General features: G+C 48.0%; 9 protein-coding genes across 9 annotated transcripts; 5 read left to right on the forward strand and 4 right to left on the reverse strand.

The window, feature by feature from the left end:
• Positions 1-113: 113 nt before the first annotated feature.
• LACBIDRAFT_296357 (uncharacterized protein) lies at positions 114-3491 on the forward strand (the record flags this gene model as incomplete). Its single annotated transcript, XM_001880139.1, has 13 exons — positions 114-293; positions 353-375; positions 424-446; positions 507-681; positions 737-924; positions 974-1007; positions 1067-1113; positions 1165-1230; positions 1283-1500; positions 1554-1993; positions 2044-2168; positions 2226-2752; positions 2808-3491. 13 exons carry the CDS (start codon positions 114-116, stop codon positions 3489-3491), a joined length of 2730 nt encoding a protein of 909 aa, XP_001880174.1.
• Positions 3492-3569: 78 nt separating this feature from the next.
• On the reverse strand, positions 3570-5055 carry LACBIDRAFT_190245 (uncharacterized protein; the record flags this gene model as incomplete). Its single annotated transcript, XM_001880369.1, has 7 exons — positions 3570-3731; positions 3782-3991; positions 4042-4393; positions 4443-4721; positions 4772-4803; positions 4861-4869; positions 4915-5055. 7 exons carry the CDS (start codon positions 5053-5055, stop codon positions 3570-3572), a joined length of 1185 nt encoding a protein of 394 aa, XP_001880404.1.
• A 262-nt stretch (positions 5056-5317) lies between these two features.
• LACBIDRAFT_190293 (uncharacterized protein) lies at positions 5318-7790 on the forward strand (the record flags this gene model as incomplete). Its single annotated transcript, XM_001880140.1, has 10 exons — positions 5318-5380; positions 5438-5486; positions 5539-5800; positions 5847-5919; positions 5969-6045; positions 6103-6878; positions 6930-7172; positions 7230-7433; positions 7484-7662; positions 7716-7790. Exons 1-10 carry the CDS (start codon positions 5324-5326, stop codon positions 7788-7790), a joined length of 1995 nt encoding a protein of 664 aa, XP_001880175.1. The 5' UTR covers positions 5318-5323.
• A 331-nt stretch (positions 7791-8121) lies between these two features.
• On the forward strand, positions 8122-9701 carry LACBIDRAFT_296360 (uncharacterized protein; the record flags this gene model as incomplete). Its single annotated transcript, XM_001880141.1, has 3 exons — positions 8122-8205; positions 8260-8708; positions 8765-9701. 3 exons carry the CDS (start codon positions 8122-8124, stop codon positions 9699-9701), a joined length of 1470 nt encoding a protein of 489 aa, XP_001880176.1.
• Positions 9702-9834: 133 nt separating this feature from the next.
• On the reverse strand, positions 9835-10608 carry LACBIDRAFT_296361 (dynactin, subunit p25; the record flags this gene model as incomplete). The annotated part of the gene is made up of 5 exons (XM_001880370.1): positions 9835-9929; positions 9985-10087; positions 10136-10274; positions 10327-10511; positions 10564-10608. The coding sequence occupies 5 exons, from the start codon at positions 10606-10608 to the stop codon at positions 9835-9837; spliced, it is 567 nt and encodes a 188-aa protein (XP_001880405.1).
• A 68-nt stretch (positions 10609-10676) lies between these two features.
• LACBIDRAFT_294028 (uncharacterized protein) lies at positions 10677-11637 on the forward strand (the record flags this gene model as incomplete). Its single annotated transcript, XM_001880142.1, has 3 exons — positions 10677-11195; positions 11250-11473; positions 11502-11637. The coding sequence occupies 3 exons, from the start codon at positions 10677-10679 to the stop codon at positions 11635-11637; spliced, it is 879 nt and encodes a 292-aa protein (XP_001880177.1).
• A 451-nt stretch (positions 11638-12088) lies between these two features.
• LACBIDRAFT_296363 (uncharacterized protein) lies at positions 12089-14473 on the reverse strand (the record flags this gene model as incomplete). Its single annotated transcript, XM_001880371.1, has 18 exons — positions 12089-12138; positions 12189-12321; positions 12375-12454; positions 12501-12732; positions 12783-12817; positions 12869-12929; positions 12979-13077; positions 13127-13241; positions 13296-13372; positions 13423-13509; positions 13561-13654; positions 13711-13811; positions 13856-13985; positions 14034-14096; positions 14149-14191; positions 14245-14253; positions 14313-14345; positions 14395-14473. The coding sequence occupies 18 exons, from the start codon at positions 14471-14473 to the stop codon at positions 12089-12091; spliced, it is 1521 nt and encodes a 506-aa protein (XP_001880406.1).
• A 344-nt stretch (positions 14474-14817) lies between these two features.
• LACBIDRAFT_296364 (uncharacterized protein) lies at positions 14818-16422 on the reverse strand (the record flags this gene model as incomplete). The annotated part of the gene is made up of 4 exons (XM_001880372.1): positions 14818-15075; positions 15130-15850; positions 15906-16026; positions 16095-16422. The coding sequence occupies 4 exons, from the start codon at positions 16420-16422 to the stop codon at positions 14818-14820; spliced, it is 1428 nt and encodes a 475-aa protein (XP_001880407.1).
• A 58-nt stretch (positions 16423-16480) lies between these two features.
• Positions 16481-17738, forward strand: LACBIDRAFT_296365 (uncharacterized protein; the record flags this gene model as incomplete). The annotated part of the gene is made up of 5 exons (XM_001880143.1): positions 16481-16765; positions 16828-16963; positions 17014-17342; positions 17396-17544; positions 17594-17738. 5 exons carry the CDS (start codon positions 16481-16483, stop codon positions 17736-17738), a joined length of 1044 nt encoding a protein of 347 aa, XP_001880178.1.
• Between the last annotated feature and the right edge of the window lie 1524 nt (positions 17739-19262).

The raw sequence follows: 19262 nt of genomic DNA on the forward strand, positions 1-19262 counted from the left end.
ACCGTGGACGACCCTTCAACTTGACACCCCTAGGTGGTGTTAATTACTGCAGTGCACGCTCGATTGTGCCAACTTTAGAAGCCGTTTGACCCTCAGCAGGCTCAGCTGCCAACATGCTCGCAAACTCTCTAACTCGCGAAGTTGGGCTCAAAGTCGGGCCTGTGCTTCTGGAAGTGCTGGTCAAACATTACTTTGACCGTTTGAAGAAAGATCCAAACAGGAGAGGGACCCTGCCAGGGACTGGTCTTCGACAAGAAGATGTCCTGTACGATGAGGCATTCACTATAGTCAAGGCATGCCATTCAATTCTTAATATCTCGACTTCAAAGCTAATTTCGCCATCTAACAATAGGCGTTTTTGAATGCTGCAAGTTTGTGAGTTGTTGGCATCATTGACTTCTACCGAAACTCAAACATATTTAGACACACTGTAGAAGAACTCCAAGGTGCGTTACCAGGTGCCCTAACGAATTTATTTACCATGTAACGACCAACACTCACTCCAGGCTTTTCCAACACCCGCACGCCCTCGCCCCCTTGGGTTCATGTCGTCCGGATACTGGTGCCAATGTGCTCGTGTGATGAAGCCGCAACATATCTTATTAAAGCTTTAGGCGGAGAGGACATTGCCCGCAAGCTTGTAGGAGGTGTGAAATGGTGGCAGGTTCGCGGCATTAATGGGTAAGTAGACCATTCCGTTTTATTTATTCCGTATTTACGCATTTTGCCTTACAAGTGTTGATGGGCAATGGATTACGGCGAGGAAGGACTGGAAAGAAGCCAAGAGGCAACATAAAATGCGGAAAGGGCAAACCCATGAGAGCCAGTCACACGATTCGACTCCTCTCGCTGAATCAGGCAAAGACCAAGGGCTTTACGAGAAGAACATGGACACCATGCGATGCATTCTTTATCTCCACGGCGGTGAATACCATCATCTGATCATCGGTATACTTGCTTATTCATCTATTAGGTGGTTACTACTTTGGAAGTGTAGATCAAGAGAGGTTCTTTGTCGTTTTCACAGTATAAACCGCTCATAATTGATGCAACTCTGAGGATACAGATACAGCATCCAACGGTTGGCCCGCAAAATCAATGGCCGTGTCTTTGGTACCTCCTAGGTTTCTTCTTGCTTCCCACTCAGCCTAACTCTTATGACAGCGATCAATTATCGCCTTGCTCCGCAGTACCCATTCCCTTGCGCGATCCAGGATGCTTTAGCCGCATGTATGTATTGTCTTACAGTTACATGAACGGACTGACGTTTTCTTCCTGACAGACCTTTTCCTAATAAGACCACCTCCTGGGGCCGAGCATCAAGCAATCAAACCCGAACACATTGTTATTGGGGGTGACTCCGCAGGCGGCGGTCTTTCCTTGGCTCTGCTTCAAGTCATCCGTGATGCTGGATTACCGTTACCTGCTGGTGGATTACTGATATCCCCTTGGTGCGACTTGACTCACTCCTTCCCGAGCATACATACCAATACGGCCACGGTGCGTCGATTTTTTTCACACTGGAGGGACGTATTATTTATAGATAATCGCAGGACATCATTGCTGAGTCTGGTCTCTCGTTCCACAAGCCAAGCCCCCTTTGGCCTCCTCCTTCGCCCGAAATTTCCAATCGTGTTCACGCATCGCTCCGCCATCGGATTCGGCAGACGTTCAAGATGCGTGACTCTCAGCCCTTTGAGCCCACCGCTACCGTAATCTCTGAACGGCAAGTTTCCGGCGTGACCGATACGTCCGTTGAAGTGGAAAGCACTATGGCCGCTCCTCCAGTGGAGGCGACCGACCCTCAGAACATCTTCCTAACAACACCCTCGGGTGAAAAGCTCGAAATTAATCATCAAGTTCATCTCTACACGCAAAACAGTTTGATAACTCACCCTCTCGTCAGTCCGTCGTTATCGTATCTGGGTGGTTTGCCGCCGTTGTTGTTCATTGTCGGTGACAAGGAAGTTCTGAGGGATGAAATTATCTACACGTCAGTTGCCGCCGCATTCTGGATGATTGCTCACTGAAGGAACAAGACAGTGCACACAAAGCCGCCAATCCTGAAAATTATCCTTTGACAGATGCTGCCCGAGAACTATACCCTCCCTTGGAAGCATTGCAGAGTCAAAATCAACCGACCTCCGTTCATATTCAAATTTACGATGGTGAAATTTCTTCATTTTTTGCAGCAACATTCAGCCCTTACTGACCCATTCAATCAGATACTGCCCATATTCTACCGATCTTATTTGCCTTCACGACGCCTGCTAAATTCTGTTTTCGAGCTATGGCGACATTTTGCAAATTTGTTACCCGGATGCAATCCTCGCCATCAATAAATTCCAATGGCCCGTTGTCCCCTGTCGCCCTTGCCAGGACCTTTTCTCCTGAACAGCAACCCCCAGATTCGGCAGGATCATCAACCGCTACTATTTCTCCTGCACAACAGTCCCCGACTGCGACTGGATCTTACTTCCCCACAACGGGGGCTGTAACTCGGTCACCTACAACCATTGCATCTCGAAAATCTTTGAGACGCACCCTCTCAATTCAGATGACGAGGGCGGGGACTGTTCTTCGAAGAAGGGCCACAACAACCAACTTAGTTCAGCAGGGCTCGCAGACAGGGGGGTCGTCTCCGTCTTCAAGTGATGTGGCAGGTCCCCGATTCAACGGTCATATGCACCCTGTCCCCAGCTTCGAAGGGGAGCGCGCTGCAGGCGATCCGTGGGTTTATCACACGATTTCGGTCAATTTTTTTCACTGTTCTGAAATTCTTTGCTAAAATTGTGAATTCATTGTAGAATCCTTCATCCTGGAATTGTGAGATAATACGCGAGCGAGTCGATATTCGTGGCGTAATACGCCCTATGGAACCTCGACTTGAGATGGATGCCTTGCGGCTTCCAGCTGAACTCATTGGGTCAATATCCGAACCTGTTATACGACGCTTCATGAAGTATCGTGATGTATTCGATAACAAGTTCTCACACACAGTCAAATCTGTTGAGAGGCATCGCCGTCAAAATCTTGAACGGGCGAAGGCAGATACAATCAAGAGGATGAGCAGCCTTCGGCAGACCCTCCGGAGAGACGTAAGGGCCCCAAGGTCGCCAGGGGAACAACGTCTCAAGGAAGGCTTGATATCTTCACCAGGGTGGGGCTGGGCTTGGGCATTGGATGAAGGGGAAGACCCACCGCCAAGCAGCTTGGTTTCGAGACGGGACACCGAGGAAGCAAGAAAGTTGGCGGAGATAGCTGATCAAGCATTCCTCGGAGAGGATCACAGATTCAGCGGGAATAATTTATGGTCAGTAGTGATCAACTTTCTAACCGTCGCGCCGGGAAAGAATCGAGAGGATACGGAGGAGTTGGACGCACCAGAGGCGTCGCCTTTAGGGACGAGTCACCCCGCAGGAAAGCCAAGATCTAAGATTTCTCGCATAATGACATGGGACGGCCATCCCAGAAAGGGGAATAGCATATAGATATCTCACTTTTGTAATCACCTATGTAGTGTAAACATAAGACGGACATCGTTATGGCACATGCTCTTCCGATTAATGTCAAAGCTTTGCTTTGGTTTCTAAATTAACTCCTCGTTCCTCCAAGACAATCTTGGCTAATTTCCCAACGACGGGAAATCCAGAGACATGAAGGTAGGCATGTTCTGAGCTCGCTTGACGGCGGGCGTATCGAGCTGCAATTCCTTGAGATATTACAGCGAGCTAAGGAGCCATGAGTTACGATATATCTCAGGTAGAGAGATAACACTGACTCGAAAGAGCATCCAACTCCGAACAAACACCATCTCTGGAATAGGGTATGGCTGTGATGTGAGTCGGCAGTATTCTCTTTCAAGATCTTCAAGTTGGATAGGGACATCAACTGTGGTGTTCTTATAGCCTCGCATGGTAAACGTGCCCGTGGGTGGGATATCTCTCATATCAATTGACCAGGGCTGGGTGAGGTTCCCAAGGTCTGCAAGCTGTCTTGATAAGCATGATTCGGGTCGAGTGTCAAGACTTGAGGACTCACGGGACTACCTAGAGTACACAACTCCCAATCAAGAATGCCAATGACCCGATTTTCAGTTGGATGGAAAATCAAGTTGTCGAGCTTATAATCTCCATGAACGATGCGGAGGCCAGTCTTTCTTTCATCTGGGAGATTACTACGGTACCATGCAATGAGCTCGTCGAAGAAAGGAATATTCCCAGTGGCTTTCCCCGTTTCAACGTCTGTCGCTGCCGCCTGTGCGCTAGAAACTCGAGAAAGGGACTTGATTTGTCGGGGAAAATAATCAGTTGGGGGGCCGAACTTCGAGAGACCCACTTCTGCAGGGTTTATGGATCCCAGTGCAGCAAGTGCTCGCACTGCCGAAAGCCAGCTATGGAATACAATAAGACCTGAAGAGTGGGAGGGAGATGAGAGCCTACCATTCACGTCGATCCGGTGGGGGCACCTCAAGCATTCTTGTATCTGTAAAGATGCGTCCGTCCAAAAACTCCATGATGTAGAAAGGCGTCCCAATCACGGAAATATCCTCGCAGAGAAGAATGGGTTCTGGTATCGGAATCTTTTTCTCTGGTGGAGTTTTCGGGTTGATGTTGTGTCCATGCAGTGCGGCTAACATGGCGTATTCTCGTTCAACTTGATGAGCGGTCTTTGACAGGAGCTGTCCTGCAGGCTTTTTCCGCAGAACGAAGCGAGTTTTCCTAAGATTAGTTAAACAATGTTTTCATACGAATGCGACGGCTAGCCTTACTTCGCATCTGTCAGAAAGTACGTGGGGTTTGACTGGCAAACGTGAAGACAATGTAATGAGGTAAATGAGAGAGAAGACAAGGTAGCTACCTGACCAAACTGGAAGTCATCAGCATAAGTACCTATGCCATTGGCAATGCTTACTTTGAACTGCTTGATGGTAACTGGGGTTTGGATTGTCCCAGTATTCAAGTCGGCAAGGTAGGTATTGAGCTTTTCGACGTCGATAGTTGCTCTGACCTCGCCGTACTCGCCACCTATCTTCTTGGAGACACTGGAGGACATTTTAAAATCTCAAAAGACCGAAAATGAAAGTTCTGTCATGGAGTCTAGATATTGCAATTATTTAAAGAGTGGAATCGGCTATCAATAGCCGTACATAACCGAAAGACATCGTCACAAGAGGGCGTGACCAAGGCGTGACTCGATTGGACGTGGCACATAGTAACGTACACGTGATGTTTGTCCGGCATCAGCCGTTGGCAAAACGAAACTGATTACATACACCAACGGAAAAAATTTGAGGTTCACCTTTTCTTTTCCTCATACCACCATGTTCTCTGCTGCTCGTTCTCTCCGCTCTGCTGTTCCCCGGGTTGGCCAATATGCCGTCAGTCTCTAAGCTGTTAATCCTGGACTTCCCTTAACTCTTCTTTACACTTTGTAGTCCATACCACGGCACACGGTTGCGCGAAACATGAATTCCAAAGTCAATGGTGAGTGCACTTAATGCCTTTTGAACCGAGATTGCTCATGCAAGTTGAGCAGGCCCCGTAGTCGGTATTGATTTGGGCACGACAAATTCATGCGTGGCGGTCATGGAAGGCAAAAGTGCCCGCGTCATCGAGAATGCGGAGGGTGCAAGGACAACTCCGTCAGTGGTTGCCTTCACTCAGCACGGGGAGCGTTTGGTTGGCCTTCCCGCCAAGCGTCAGGCAGTCGTCAACTCGGTTAACACCGTTTTTGCCTTCAAACGTCTGATTGGTCGCCAATTCAAGGACAAGGAAGTTCAAGACGACATGACTCACTGGTAAATCACTTTATACTACCTCATGTCATGCATCTCATATATCTAGGCCTTTCAAAATCGTGGCAAAGCCCGATGGCCGTCCTGTTGTTGAGGTTCAGGATAATGGCACCAAGACCTACGTATGTATCTTTTGGATGATGTTTCCTGCAGCTATTTACGTGGGCGTAGTCTGCTGAAGAGCTCTCTTCGATGGTTCTTGTCAAGATGAAGGAAACTGCGGAACAGTACCTCAACAAGAAGGTTAAGTAAGTTGATATCTCTTGCGTTAACATGTAACGGTTGGTTGACAGTTCAATCATTAGCCACGCCGTGATCACCGTCCCGGCTTATTTCAACGACGCTCAGCGACAAGCTACCAAGGATGCGGGTCAAATTGCTGGCCTCGATGTCCTCCGCGTGATCAACGAACCTACAGCAGCCGCTCTGGCGTACGGTCTCGATCGGGCAGATTCGTCGGTCATTGCTGTTTACGATTTGGGCGGCGGCACTTTCGATATCTCTATTCTGGAAATGCAGAAGGGAGTATTTGAAGTAAAGTCAACCAATGGAGATACTCATCTGGGTGGTGAAGACTTCGACGTGGTTCTAGTGGAGCACCTTCTCAACGAGTTCAAATCGGAATCGGGCATGGATCTCAAGAATGACCGAATGGCCATCCAACGTGTTCGTGAAGCTGCCGAGAAGGCCAAGATTGAATTGTCGTCGACCACGCAAACCGAAATCAATCTTCCTTTCATCACAGCTGACGCCTCGGGTCCAAAGCATGTTAACAAGAAGCTGAATCGTTCTCAGTTTGAAGCTCTCGTCGGTCCTCTTGTTCAACGCACCATTGAGCCTTGCAAGAAAGCTCTGAGTGACGCCGGTGTCAAGGCTCACGAGATTAACGAGGTTATCCTTGTCGGTGGTATGACTCGCATGCCCAAGGTCGCCGAAACCGTCAAGAGCATCTTTGGTCGGGAGCCTAGCAAGGGCGTCAACCCTGACGAGGCGGTCGCCATCGGTGCTTCCATCCAGGGTGGCGTGCTGGCAGGGAACGTGACCGACATTTTGCTTCTTGATGTAACACCTCTGTCTCTCGGTATGTTATCACTTGCCTTCGCATCATTCTCGTGTTTAAAGTCATTGTCAGGTATCGAGACGCTCGGTGGTATCATGACCAAGTTGATCAGCCGGAATACTACCATCCCAACCAAGAAGTCTCAAGTGTTCTCTACTGCCGCTGATGGACAAACTGCCATTGAGGTCAAGATTTACCAGGGCGAGCGAGAGCTTGTTCGGGACAACAAACTCCTTGGAAATTTCAATCTGGTTGGCATTCCTCCTGCCCCTAAGGGTGTCCCTCAAATTGAGATCACCTTTGACATCGATGCTGGTAAGTGTTCGCACGTTGTCAAACACCATATTCTTACCACTTTCGGTGCCCCTTCAGACGGTATTGTCAACGTTGGGGCGAAGGACAAGGCTACAGGCAAGGACCAGTCAATGACCATCGCCTCATCATCTGGCCTCAGCGACAAGGACATTGAGAAGATGGTTGCTGATGCTGAACAATTTGCCGAGACTGATAAGGCTCGCAGGGCCTTGATTGAAGAGGGAAACAAAGCTGATTCTGTCTGCGCTGATACCGAGAAAGGTATGTTTTTCGCATGACAACAATGCTGCGAACCTGATCCACTTTGGTAGCCATGACCGAGTTTAAAGACCAGCTTGACGCAACGGAGAAGGATAAGGTCACCAAGCTCGTCAGTGAGCTGCGTGAGCTCGCAGAGAAGGCCAAGGTTGGAGATGCTTCGGTCACCGCTGACACCGTTCGGGAGAAGATTAGTGAGACACAACAGGCGTCGTTGGGTCTCTTCCAAAAGGTGCGTAATTTGGCGGAGCTGCAATTCGTACGCAACTCATTTGGATTCGACAGGTATACGAGAAACGTGCTGCTGAGAATGCCTCTTCTGAGCAACCTTCCGAGCCTAAGGAGGAGAAGAAGGATTAGGTTACTTTGCTTCACCATCATCGCTTAGAGCTTTGGGCTGCACGTTCCTTCGACTTGCTTGTTGACGGCCAGCCCATATTCCACTCACTTGTCCTCATGTCAAAAGTATCGACAACTTGCATACCTTACTTATCAGCTATTATCCCTCCCCACTCAGCCACGACACCTGTAACTACTTAGGCATCATGTACATTATATTCACATAACTACAGTTATTATTTCATTTTGGAGCACACGCCTGCAATGCGCTTCGTCCTCTCACCATTATCTAAGCCACCTCTAAGCTGAAGAATCATCGCTACGTACTTTCAGAACAACTTTCGCCGAGTCGATGAAGTTGCACAATTTACCCCATGATGTCCTTCTACACGTCCTCGGATTTTGTGACCTGAAGACTGGAATATCATTCTCAATGGTCTGTTGTCTGCAGCAGTGAACTGTAGTTTACTAAACACTTGACTTTTAATAGGCTTGCTCTACATTCCATGCATTGCTTGAAAAACGTAGCTTTTGGATCACTTGCTTGACAAAAACCCGCTTGTCAAAACCCATTCCCTGTCTTTTACATGAGGACTTGACGACGCACGACCTAGCGAGCCTCAAGCGTATAGCATTACAATCTCTTCGTCTTCAGCGCAACTGGGACCTTCCCAAGCCAGAGATTATCGGATCCATCAAGACGGTAAAGTTGGGGATTCGACCTAAATTCGATATCGTCTTTCAAGTTCCTGGCACGGAGCTATATGTTCTTCACGCTCGTCCTAAAGGTTTTATGACCTGCTGGGATATAGGACTAGGAAAAGCTGTATGTCCACCTATCCATGTTGCCAAGGCGATTCTGGATGTATCGCCTGGTCAAGATCAGCCCGGGCGGTTCTCGATGGGATTGCTCGTTAACGATGGGGACATCAATACTCCGTAAGTACTGTAGTTTTACTATTTTGGCACATTTCAGATATTGATCAAACTTTTAGCAATCTCTCCCTCGTCATTGTTTGTCTGGAATATAGTCTTTTGACCGCCAAAGTTCAGATAGTTTTCCGTCATTATCTTTCACCTTTATTTTGCCATTGGGCAGTATTTATGACAAAAGAGATTGTCGGCGTTCTTCGCTGCGACGTATCAAGGAGGGACCCGACCATCGACCTACTTGCACTCAATATATCATCGAAGAAGATGACGATGGTAAAAACGGACATTCCTTACAATGTGGGTGATGTGGGTTTTCTTGTATCCGACCTATACCTGTACTCAGCGATCATGCAGCCATCTAATGCTAATGAAGACGGTCATTCGGCTACATCGGCCTGCGACGGCGACATTTTCATTTTAATAGAACACGGCAGCACGTCCGTTTCGTTCTGCTGTCCCAAGGAATACTTTCCACACGACGGCGATAATTCATGCCCAGACGAATCGTTCCTGCGGTGCAACGCTGCCGCGCTCCGTATTTTAGACGGATCCGGAACGCGGTATCACGCGGAGGGGGCTTTATCCTCGGATTCATTCTATGACGTACCTGCGGTCTCTATGCATAGTGTCGTCTCCCCGGAGGGACCTATAATCCATATACGCTTTTGGACCAGATCTGCAGGCAGCCCAAAGACCCTGTCATTACTTCAATCTGCAAATGTTCGCGGCGTACTCCATGATTCACCAGGTTCAGCCTGGCAGTTGATGCTGATCCCGCATTCCGGAAGACACGTTCTTTTGGTTGCGAAATCCAACGAGGACGTGGTCCTACGGCTCGTCCGATACAATCCGCAAAAATCGGCAGCATCTGTTCATGAACTTGAACTCCCTCCGTCCATCGACCTGTCTCTCATCTACAGTCTCGGTCTAGACGATCACCGTGGCGTGATATCTTTACTCGACAGACGAGGCAACCTATATGCAATTCCTTATGCTTGACAAACAACTCATCTTGCTAGATAGAAACCAGTTCCCATTATATACCCACGCAACTCAGTTTAACGGAAATGTAGTGTAAATATATGCTATGCGCCAGCGGTAATCACTGATAAAAGAAAGCAGCGATGGCCCTCTATCGTTCTGATGGCTGGAAACGAGTGTAGTATTGTTTCGTTTGAGCCTCCACCATTTCCTGCGTAGATTCGGGAAGGTCTTCAACAAAGCGGCCTGCACAAGGAGGGATGAGGTCATCCACTAAGCAAATAGAGGAGGCAGTTGTGACCTGGGGAGCCAGAGAAAAGCGCCAGCGCTGGTATGACTGTGTTCGGTGGTACTATTGTGTTATCTGCGATCTTTGCACAGTCCTTGATGATTGTAAACTTTCCCTAGTAAAGTTGAGAAACAGAGGTTTATGGAAGGTGTAAGAGACTTGCAATAACGCAATTTTTCCCAATCTCGACATGGTTTCCTATTGTCGCAGCCTCGACGACAGAGTTTGCGCCAATATGGACGTGGTCGCCTATCTTCATAGGATAATAATTGAAGTTTCCGCGGTATGTCTTGTAGGGTGGTCTTGTTGAATTTTATCAATTGTTGACGCCGGGAGCGAGTAGAATGAACAGACCTCATCACACACCCCTCCCCTACTAGACAATATCTGCCTAGAGAGATGACAACAGCATGTCCCGGTCCTGTTCGTCTGAGATCGCCACGAATTATTGCGCCACTGGATATGATTGTCTTTCCACCAAGGATGATATTTTGTGGCCCAGCGATCGTTGCGCGACGCGATACCTTGTTTCCTGTATCCTAAGGATACGACGCGTCATAGAGGGATTTGAGGAGATATTCCGTCGCGTACTGTCTCGATAAATTCAGCTTTGGAGTAGATGATTGGCGGTTCCATTTCAAAGTGTCGGATGAGATGAAAGCCAAGAGGCTTTGCACACACGGCAGCTCTCTCATTCACACCAGATGCTCGCCTTTAGACCCTATGGTCTCCAGCTCCTTGGTTGCTTGCATCGACCTCCCAGGCTGCTAGTCGTCGGCCTTCGCAGCAATGCACGATTAACCCAATGTCGTGGTCCATTGCACGCTCAGGCTCGCAACTTTTCGTTCTCTTGCGTGCATCGGTCTGACACACCCAACCAAACCACTAATACGCCTCCACTCTCATCTCAACCTCAGGCTCCCGGTATATACAATGGACCTCTCACTGCTACTTTCCGCCGACTGAAAGTTTTTTCACTGGCGTCTTTCGGTCTTTCTGTAACACTCGCCCCATTTATGTTCTTAGTGGAATCCAACCTCCCTCTCAGCGCCCGTTTCGCCCTCGCTTCCATAGCGACTGGAACCTCAGGATTGAGCACTTTTCTTGTTGCATGGTGCGCCAAGCCCTATGTTACAAGTCTGAACCGCATGATTTCGGACGATAAATCGGAATTACTCGAGATGACCACCATGACTTTGACACTTCGTCCTCTGGTCACAAGGGTTTGTCTGTTTTGACGCTGTGCGCCGTTACACCCTTTAATAACAATACGATAGGTTTATGACCCATGCTTCCTTATTGAAACGAAACGACCTATGGCGAAGTGGGAGTTGGCGGATTCTATCGTGGTGTCGCCAAACAAACAGGAATCAGCTCTTCCTGGTCTAGAAGAAACGGTGGCGGAGACACGAGATAAAAATGGCACCATTATCGGAAGATGGGTTGTCAAGTGGGGAGAAAATGGGCAAGGCACTTGCCACCAAGTAGGGCGTGTCGTTCGGTGCGCCTCTAGTTTTTGCTCGTTATAGGGTTGCTTACGCGGGGTTTCAGCTACTTCAATGTACACGAGGAGCTATTACGATGAGTTACGCGGAAGGCGAAGTCATCAGGAGATGCCGAAATACCACCTCCATTCAGTGCTGCAAGCTTGGGTCCAACATTTAGGCTACCCTCTTGTGCCATTTTTCGCAACTCTGTTGATCTCCTTTCCACGATTATGGATTTTCTGGCTTCCGTGGCTGCTGCACGACCTCCAAATCCACATTGCATTTTTCTACACTCACAAGAGTGAAATATGCTGTAACTCAACTTCATAATTGCCGATATTCGGATCTCTATCTATTATCAACAAACCATTCTTTGTCTGCTGCTATGCATTTACTCGAGAGAACGGGAACTGGTAAAGCAAAATCCTCCCTTGAAGCGAATAAGTGAATTGCATGCTTGGGACAGCGGCCTTCCGCTTCTACTGATCATTATAGTTCCACAGCACAAAACAAATGTCACCCGATCTAGGGGAGGTATATAAATCTAATCTGTAGTTTATCAGGAGAGGGCAAAAAATCCTTTGATGATGCATCTCACATCCATATAATGATCAGCAAGTGCCGACATCCTACAACTTCGACTTCGTGTCACGTAACCTGGCGTGTCGCATGCTCTCATCTATTGGACAGATATGTTATATTCCAGAGAACCTCAAACAAATGACTCACAATTGCTTTCGTATAATTTGTCGCTCGGAACAGCCACAAGATGCGAATGGATATTTGAGGCATCTACCAGGTCGGGAGCGAGATCAGCAACGCTTCGAGCACCAAGAAGGCGCATGTTCATCTCAAACTCGTCCTATGCATGTCAATAACGCACATATGAAGAAAAATGTCCAATAATCCACTTACATGCAATATTTGCAAGGCCCTTTCAACTCCTTCGCTTCCATACGACGAAAAGGCATATAAAAATGGACGACCAATTCCCACTTTACAAATTAGAAAGAGCACGGGGATAAGGTCGGAAGAAAGTACCAGCTGTTGCACCCAGAGCAATTGCTTTAATGACATCAGTCGCCCTGCGTACCCCTCCGTCCACGAATAGTTGGAACTTTTCATTTGGGAATGTCAACCCGCGGTGACGCTTCAAGTATTCAGTAACTTCGACAAGGACTTCAACACCTGATCGAGCAAAGTCCAGTTGACGGCCACCATGATTGGAAAGCACAACACCGGCGAGACCGAGATCATAGGCTTTCAAAGCGTCCTTTTTTCAAACTAGGTGAAAATTCGAGAGAATAACAAATGAGAGCTGACCTCCCATCGTTGAACGCCTTTCAAGATGAGGGGCACTATCAAGAGAAAACGATCAAAGAAGCACAAATCTTCAGTGTTTTACTCACTCTTGGTAATGCTTCTAAACCATTCGAGATCCTTCCAGTTTAGGCCGGGGTCGATGAAAGACTGGTGGTGCTGTTAGCTTCATTTCAATCGAGCAATGAACCCTACATGCACTAATTGCTCGTGCTGCTCCCTGGGAGCGGTCGACACCTCTCGAACCTGCCTTACTGACTTCCGAGGGATCTTCAGCTTCAAATTTCATCCGCATGTCCTGAGAGGCAATGGATATCGAGTAATGATGTCAATGTGGAGTATCTCACTTTCTCCCGACGTCCCAGTTGCGGAGCATCGACGGTAATAAACAGACCTCGGATTCCCCGCTTCTCCGCGTGTTGTACAAGCCGCTTTGTTATACTCCTGTCTTTGTTGACGTACCTTATATATGCACTACTGAGAAATGAACCACACAAATGGGGGGAAGGTTCTTACAACTGCAAAAATTGTACTTGGCCTGGTCTGGCAGCGTCCACCAATTCGTCGAAGGAGCAAGACGCTAACGTAGGTATCTATTGATGTCTGTGAGATGATTAATCTTTGGGACATGGAAATTCATCACCATCTGGATTACTCCATGTTTGGCCGCTGCCCTAGTGAGGTTGAGTTCGCCATCTGGGTGACCTAGTTTCCCTAAAGCAGTTGCTGTCTAAGGGATAGTTTGCTTCTGTTCGGACCATATTCTCGGCTAGATACTCACTATATAGACGGGCATACTCGACTTGTATCCCAAGATCTTGGTGGACCAGTCCACTTTAGTCACGTCCACAAGTATTCTGGGCCGAAACCATACTCTGGAAACAAACGCTAAGCCCATAGAAAAATTATCAAGAAAGAGAGAGAAGATTACCTGTGATAAGCAGCATGATTCTCCCTGGTTGTAATTTCATCATCCGCGGCAGAAGAGTAATATGCCCATGCTTTTTCTGGCATAGTTTGCCTTGCAATGGCCTACGAGATAAGATACGACGAAAACCGTTCTTTCGTTGACATACCTCGAAGTCATGGAGGTTCAGGATCTCATCTAGTGGAGGTCTATTGGCGACGCGCTCCTGACGGGCCTTCTCCTCGTCTGTGATTTTGACCTGCACCTTTTCCACCGTAGAAGGCTCGACGAGGCCCAAACTTTAGATTCACGTCACAAAGGAAGGATTTGAACGGCTAGGTACGTACTGCTTTTCAGGCGGCAGGTTGGTCGTGATTGCATCAGGTGGGTGGATTGGTTCATATTCTTCACTGGAAGTTGCCAAACATCAGTTGCGACCAAGGAAATCTCGCTTTCACGTACGTAGCGTCTTTCCCCGCATATTTTAGGATGATTTTGCTACCACCTACAGTATCCGACTTAGCAGAATGGGGAAATGCCTAAGCACGTTGAATTCACCTGGATGCTCTATGGAGTTCGATGATATGCCTCAGTCAAAAGAAAAACAATAGCTAAACGACACGCACCATCCAGAAACTCAGTGACATCGTAAACTTTGCCTAAGCACCCATAAACCTCAAAACAAAATGGGTGGCAAGATTTCCGCACCATGAACGATAATCCAACAACTCTCCCGGCTGTTATGTTTTGCCACTTCCTGCCCTGATATTAGCTTCTCGGCATTCATTTTTTCGACTTAAGTCCAGTGGTAGAGTCTGTTGAATGGGGTAATTTACTTGGGTTCAGAGAGTTAACAAGTCACAGCCAGCAATGTGGACAAAAGAGAACAGCCTGTATGAGATACTAGTCGAGAGTTGTGTTACGACGATTGCAACTCCAAAAACGCCGTGGTTCAAGAAGTTGGGAACACCGTTCAGGTCGCCGGCCCGGTTAAGCCGACAATACGATATCTACCACCGCCAGATTCTTACGAGGTGCTCAAGGGTCTTACTGGCTCAAGGTTGGTAAAGATATCCATACGATTGATTGAGGGGGGAGGACTCTACAAACGTTTTTTCAAAGTGGCCTAGGTCAGTTATATTTGAATAACCAAGCATCGTCTTCGCAGCAGAACTCCTCCTCCGTACAAAACTTAATCTTCCAACGAGGCCATTTCGTGAGAATGAGCTCGGGGCCCGCCCTGTTAATGTCCCACAGAGCACGATTCAGGCCTACCATTTTGAGAGTCTTAACCTCGCTTGCGACATCAACCAGCAGCAAGGGTAAGCGGGTCACGACGCCGTACAAATGGAAGAAGGAAAGGAGAGGGAGTTGAGCGACCGAATCTATCTGTTTGGTCACTTAATTTTTTTTTCTGTTCGGGGTCACGATGGATGCACTTACAAGCGGTAACAAATCAGATCCCCCCCAGTTCAAGGCCAAATGAAGCGCTCTTAGTTTCTTAGACAATATCTTGGCTACCATGCCGATTTCAAGGTCAGAAAGAGGATCGTATCCTGTGTGAAGACCGAGAACTTCCAACCCATCGAGGTCACCGATGACTTCCAGGATGCTGCTGGTCTGGCTCCAATGAGCAGCGGGAAGCCGGAGGTAGAGTCTTCTGAGCAAAGATCGACCCCGAAGGAACCCCAGCAAAGCGCATATACCAGTGTCAGAGATGTGATCCAATGTAATGCCATCAGAAGAGATCCGGAAGGAATTTAGATGAGGAAGAACCGACGAGTCTTCGGGGAGGAGGGAGAGGGTTTCATCGTCGAGGTAGCCTACAACCGTTAAGGATTCCAGTGCCACAGCGTGACGAAATACCAAATCCAACCCTGTAAAACTTGATCCATGGGCGGCGCAAATCTCGAGTACTCTCAGTGTGTTGCAGACTCTGATGGACACTTGAGTGATGTGCTGAGTAAGGATAACCAGTGATTGAAGATTTTGGGAGACTGCGTTGAGTACTTCCCTCACATCAATCGACGACGAACAGTCCCAGAGGTTTTCATCGATGACCATATCATCGTGCGCTTCTTCATCGTCTGGATAAAAGAAAGGCGTGGGCATACTCAGGCGGGTGACGTTGCCTAGATGTCCCAATGAGTAGGTGGATACATAACTGATTGAATATCAGTGAGTTGGCACAAAAAGATACGAGATGGCCATGTAATTACGTTTGAAGGTCTAATGTTTGCACACTCGGCGGGATGCGTTTCGCCAGGCTTTCTGATAATCCCGGCCTCGTACCAATCCAGCGAAATGTTTGTAGGTTGGGTAATGCATCAAGAGCATCCCCTAGAGATACTGTTCGTAAAAGCAATCACAATGATGACAGCGAATGAATACCAAGTAAAAGCTTATACGTTGTTCGAAGATAGATTGTGAATCTGCAAAGGCGACGACGGTGATACTTCTGACGACTTTGGCGAAGCTAGGGAGGCGGGTAATGTGGCGAAGGAGTGCCCAGGACGTAGTCATGAGTTTCTCGACGGTGTCTTGCACGAAATCCTCATGGAAGGTGTTGAGCATTTGAAGAGCACTGTGTCCGCCGATGAAATATATTTTTATTGCAGAAAAGAGGATGGCAATAGCAAATTCGTGAAACATACGAGAAACGTGAAGCAGCGGGGAGACATGGGAAGAAGGAATATTTAACACGATTTGACTCCAAACCTCTGGAGGCAGGAACATGGTAGTTGGGAGTAAGCGAGTAAATAATGATACCCTGACTTTGCACCCTACTGTAACAATGGACGCAGATGCTTCAATCCGTTCGACTGACAACGATGCCGCTGTTGCGAGGCTCTCTGCGGTGCAGAAGCGCTACCTTGATGACCCCTTCATCAAGCATCTCGTTCCCCGTGCTCATCTCCAGCCCCTTCGCCCACCCTTGATCAATGTGGGCACATTCGTGCGGTCGTATGCGATCGACGATCTCACTACACAGTGGCTCGAGGAGTCAGGAAAACTGAACCAACCCTGCCAGATTGTGAGCCTCGGTTCAGGGAGCGATACAAGATTCTGGCGAATTGCGGTATTTTAAGCATCCATGCCTTACAGATTGTGTATTCGCTCATGAGCTCTCCCTTCAGCTAGACAGGGCCACTTAAGGAAAACCTTGCCACTTATGTCGAGATCGATTTCCCCGAGATTACGACCAAGAAGGCCATGGCCATTCGCAAGAGCCGAGAGTTGAGCAGCGTACTTGGGACTCCTGCAGATGTGACACTGTGTATGTGCCCAACCTTCCCCCGCCGCCTCTAAATATTCATATCTCAACAGCCCAAGGAAGCACGGCACTACACGCACCAAAGTACCATCTTCTCCCCAACGACCTCCGTCTCCCTCCGGCGGAGACTATGGAACACCTTTTCATGATCCCATCACCTTCAACAGAGACATCAATTTTGTCATCGTCTCTTCCTACTCTGTTGATTTTCGAATGTGTCCTGGCATACATGTTGCCTGAAACATCTTCTCGATTGCTTGAGTGGTTCGTAACCCAATTTTCTAAGTCTTCAGCACCATCTGGTGGGGTACTTGGTTGCGTTGTCTATGAAATGTTCGGTCTAGGTGATACCTTCGGACGGGTGATGGTGAACAACCTGAAGGCGCGTCTTCTCCCTTGCACCCCTCATCTACTTGCTCATGCCTTCCTTCACAGACCAGGAACATTTCCATTCCAGGGGCTGAGCCGTTTTTAACTCTAGACAGTCTCTCACAAAGATTTATCGGCAGCGGTTTCACCGCAGCTCATGCCTTAACATTGAGGGACATAAGGAAAACATATGTCGATAGAGCTGAGTCGGAGAGGTGCGCATCGTTTCTCAAACTACTTTGAACGAACTGACTTCGGGCCCAGAATATCAACATTAGAATTGCTTGATGAGTTGGAGGAACTTGATCTAGTGCTGAATCATTATGCCATATCATGGGGTTTATTCCTGTCCAACCCGCCACATGGAAGTAGCTGGTCTCATTGGGGGTTAAAAAAACAGGAAAAGTAAAGCAAGTGTTTGGGCCGGTGATGGCGGTAGTCGCGAATCAATCATACATTCTCTGCGTGATTTCTCATGATCGATAGTGACATGTGGTGGAAGACCGCATCGAAATCTTACGCTCACGATATAATTTCTTGGCCGCAATCAGGGTAAACTGACAAAGTGTGAGGCTGTTCGAGGCGGCTATGGTCGCCGCACTCATTTCGGCAGTGTAATGGGAAGGAAACTTGGGGGATCTAAATAAGAAGAATGCGTTAGGGCAAGAATAGGAAACTAGAATTCATTTGGGAAGAAAATATCAGAGAGAAGATAAAGCCTGCAAGCAGACGTATTCATTCAAAAGCGCAAAGGCCATGGAGTGGCCCTAGCCTTTTGTCGAAAGCGTGTATCGTGATACAAAGCTCGCATCATACAATGTTGAATGTGGAGAGGGGCTCACATTGACACTAGAAAGTTCCCAACCTGCGTCGAATGTTAACGTTCAGCACGCATGAAGTGATTGCCCGACAATAGCGTCACGGCGGGTCATGTCCGTTTGATTAAATACAATACTTAAAAAGTACCTGTAGAGTACATTGTCCTTGCTCGACAGTGAGAGCTGTTAGATAACAATAGCCTAAGAAAACAGGTCAAGTATGAGACTCGACCTAACCAGAACAAATTAGTATATCCGTTAGTATCCTCTATGTGCCCCACGGCCCGCCATGTTGGTATTGTTGGCCTGTCGTGATTGTCGTTGTTGCAAGTACTGCTGAGAAGATTGTGGGCTTGGCGACTGCGTGCGCTGCTGCGAGGGTGTCGCTGACCGTGGGGAATCCGTCCTTGCCAACATGTTTCCACTTGCCTGCCTTGAGTGTTGGCCAGCCAACACATTGTTGCTGGCTTGTCGGGAATGCTGTGGTGGGTATTGTTGTGAGGGGTATTGCTGCGAGGGGCTCTGATTATGTGTATATGGGGGCTGACCGTACGGTGACTGCGACCGTTGTTGGCCGGCAAGCAGGTTACCACTAGCCTGGCGGTTATGTTGGGGTGGTACCTCCGACGGAGAGTACGTTGAATTGTAGACATCGGATGCAGTGTATGCCGGGCTTGGGGAATAACTCCGTTCCTGTGGTCGATGCAAAGGAGCTTCACTGCCATTCGGATTTTGGTACATGGCTGGTGAAAAAGATGCCAAAGACTGTTGTGAAGCAAATGCGGAACTTTGCTGATAGGCCAACGAGCGCGGACTGAGAAGCGGTTCTTGCATTGAATCCATTTGGGTCAATTCAATATCTGACTGCTGGCCCATGGGCCCATTGTTCAAGTAATGGTCATATCCAGTCAATTTTGTGGTGCTTCCGTTTGCGTAATATTGTGACTTGGATGCGTGGAGTGTTGATGATGAATCAAACATGACAGTCGAAGCAATAGATCGCGCGTCCCAATCCAACTCTCCTCTATCACGTTGATATAGAGCAGGGTCGTATTCAAGGTCATTCTGTTGAGAAGAATTAGTTGGCAAAAGGCGGGCTAATATAGAGGGACGAC

Source organism: Laccaria bicolor, genomic scaffold (assembly GCF_000143565.1).
Source record: "Laccaria bicolor S238N-H82 LACBIscaffold_10 genomic scaffold, whole genome shotgun sequence".
NCBI classification, from domain to species: Eukaryota; Fungi; Basidiomycota; class Agaricomycetes; order Agaricales; family Hydnangiaceae; genus Laccaria; species Laccaria bicolor.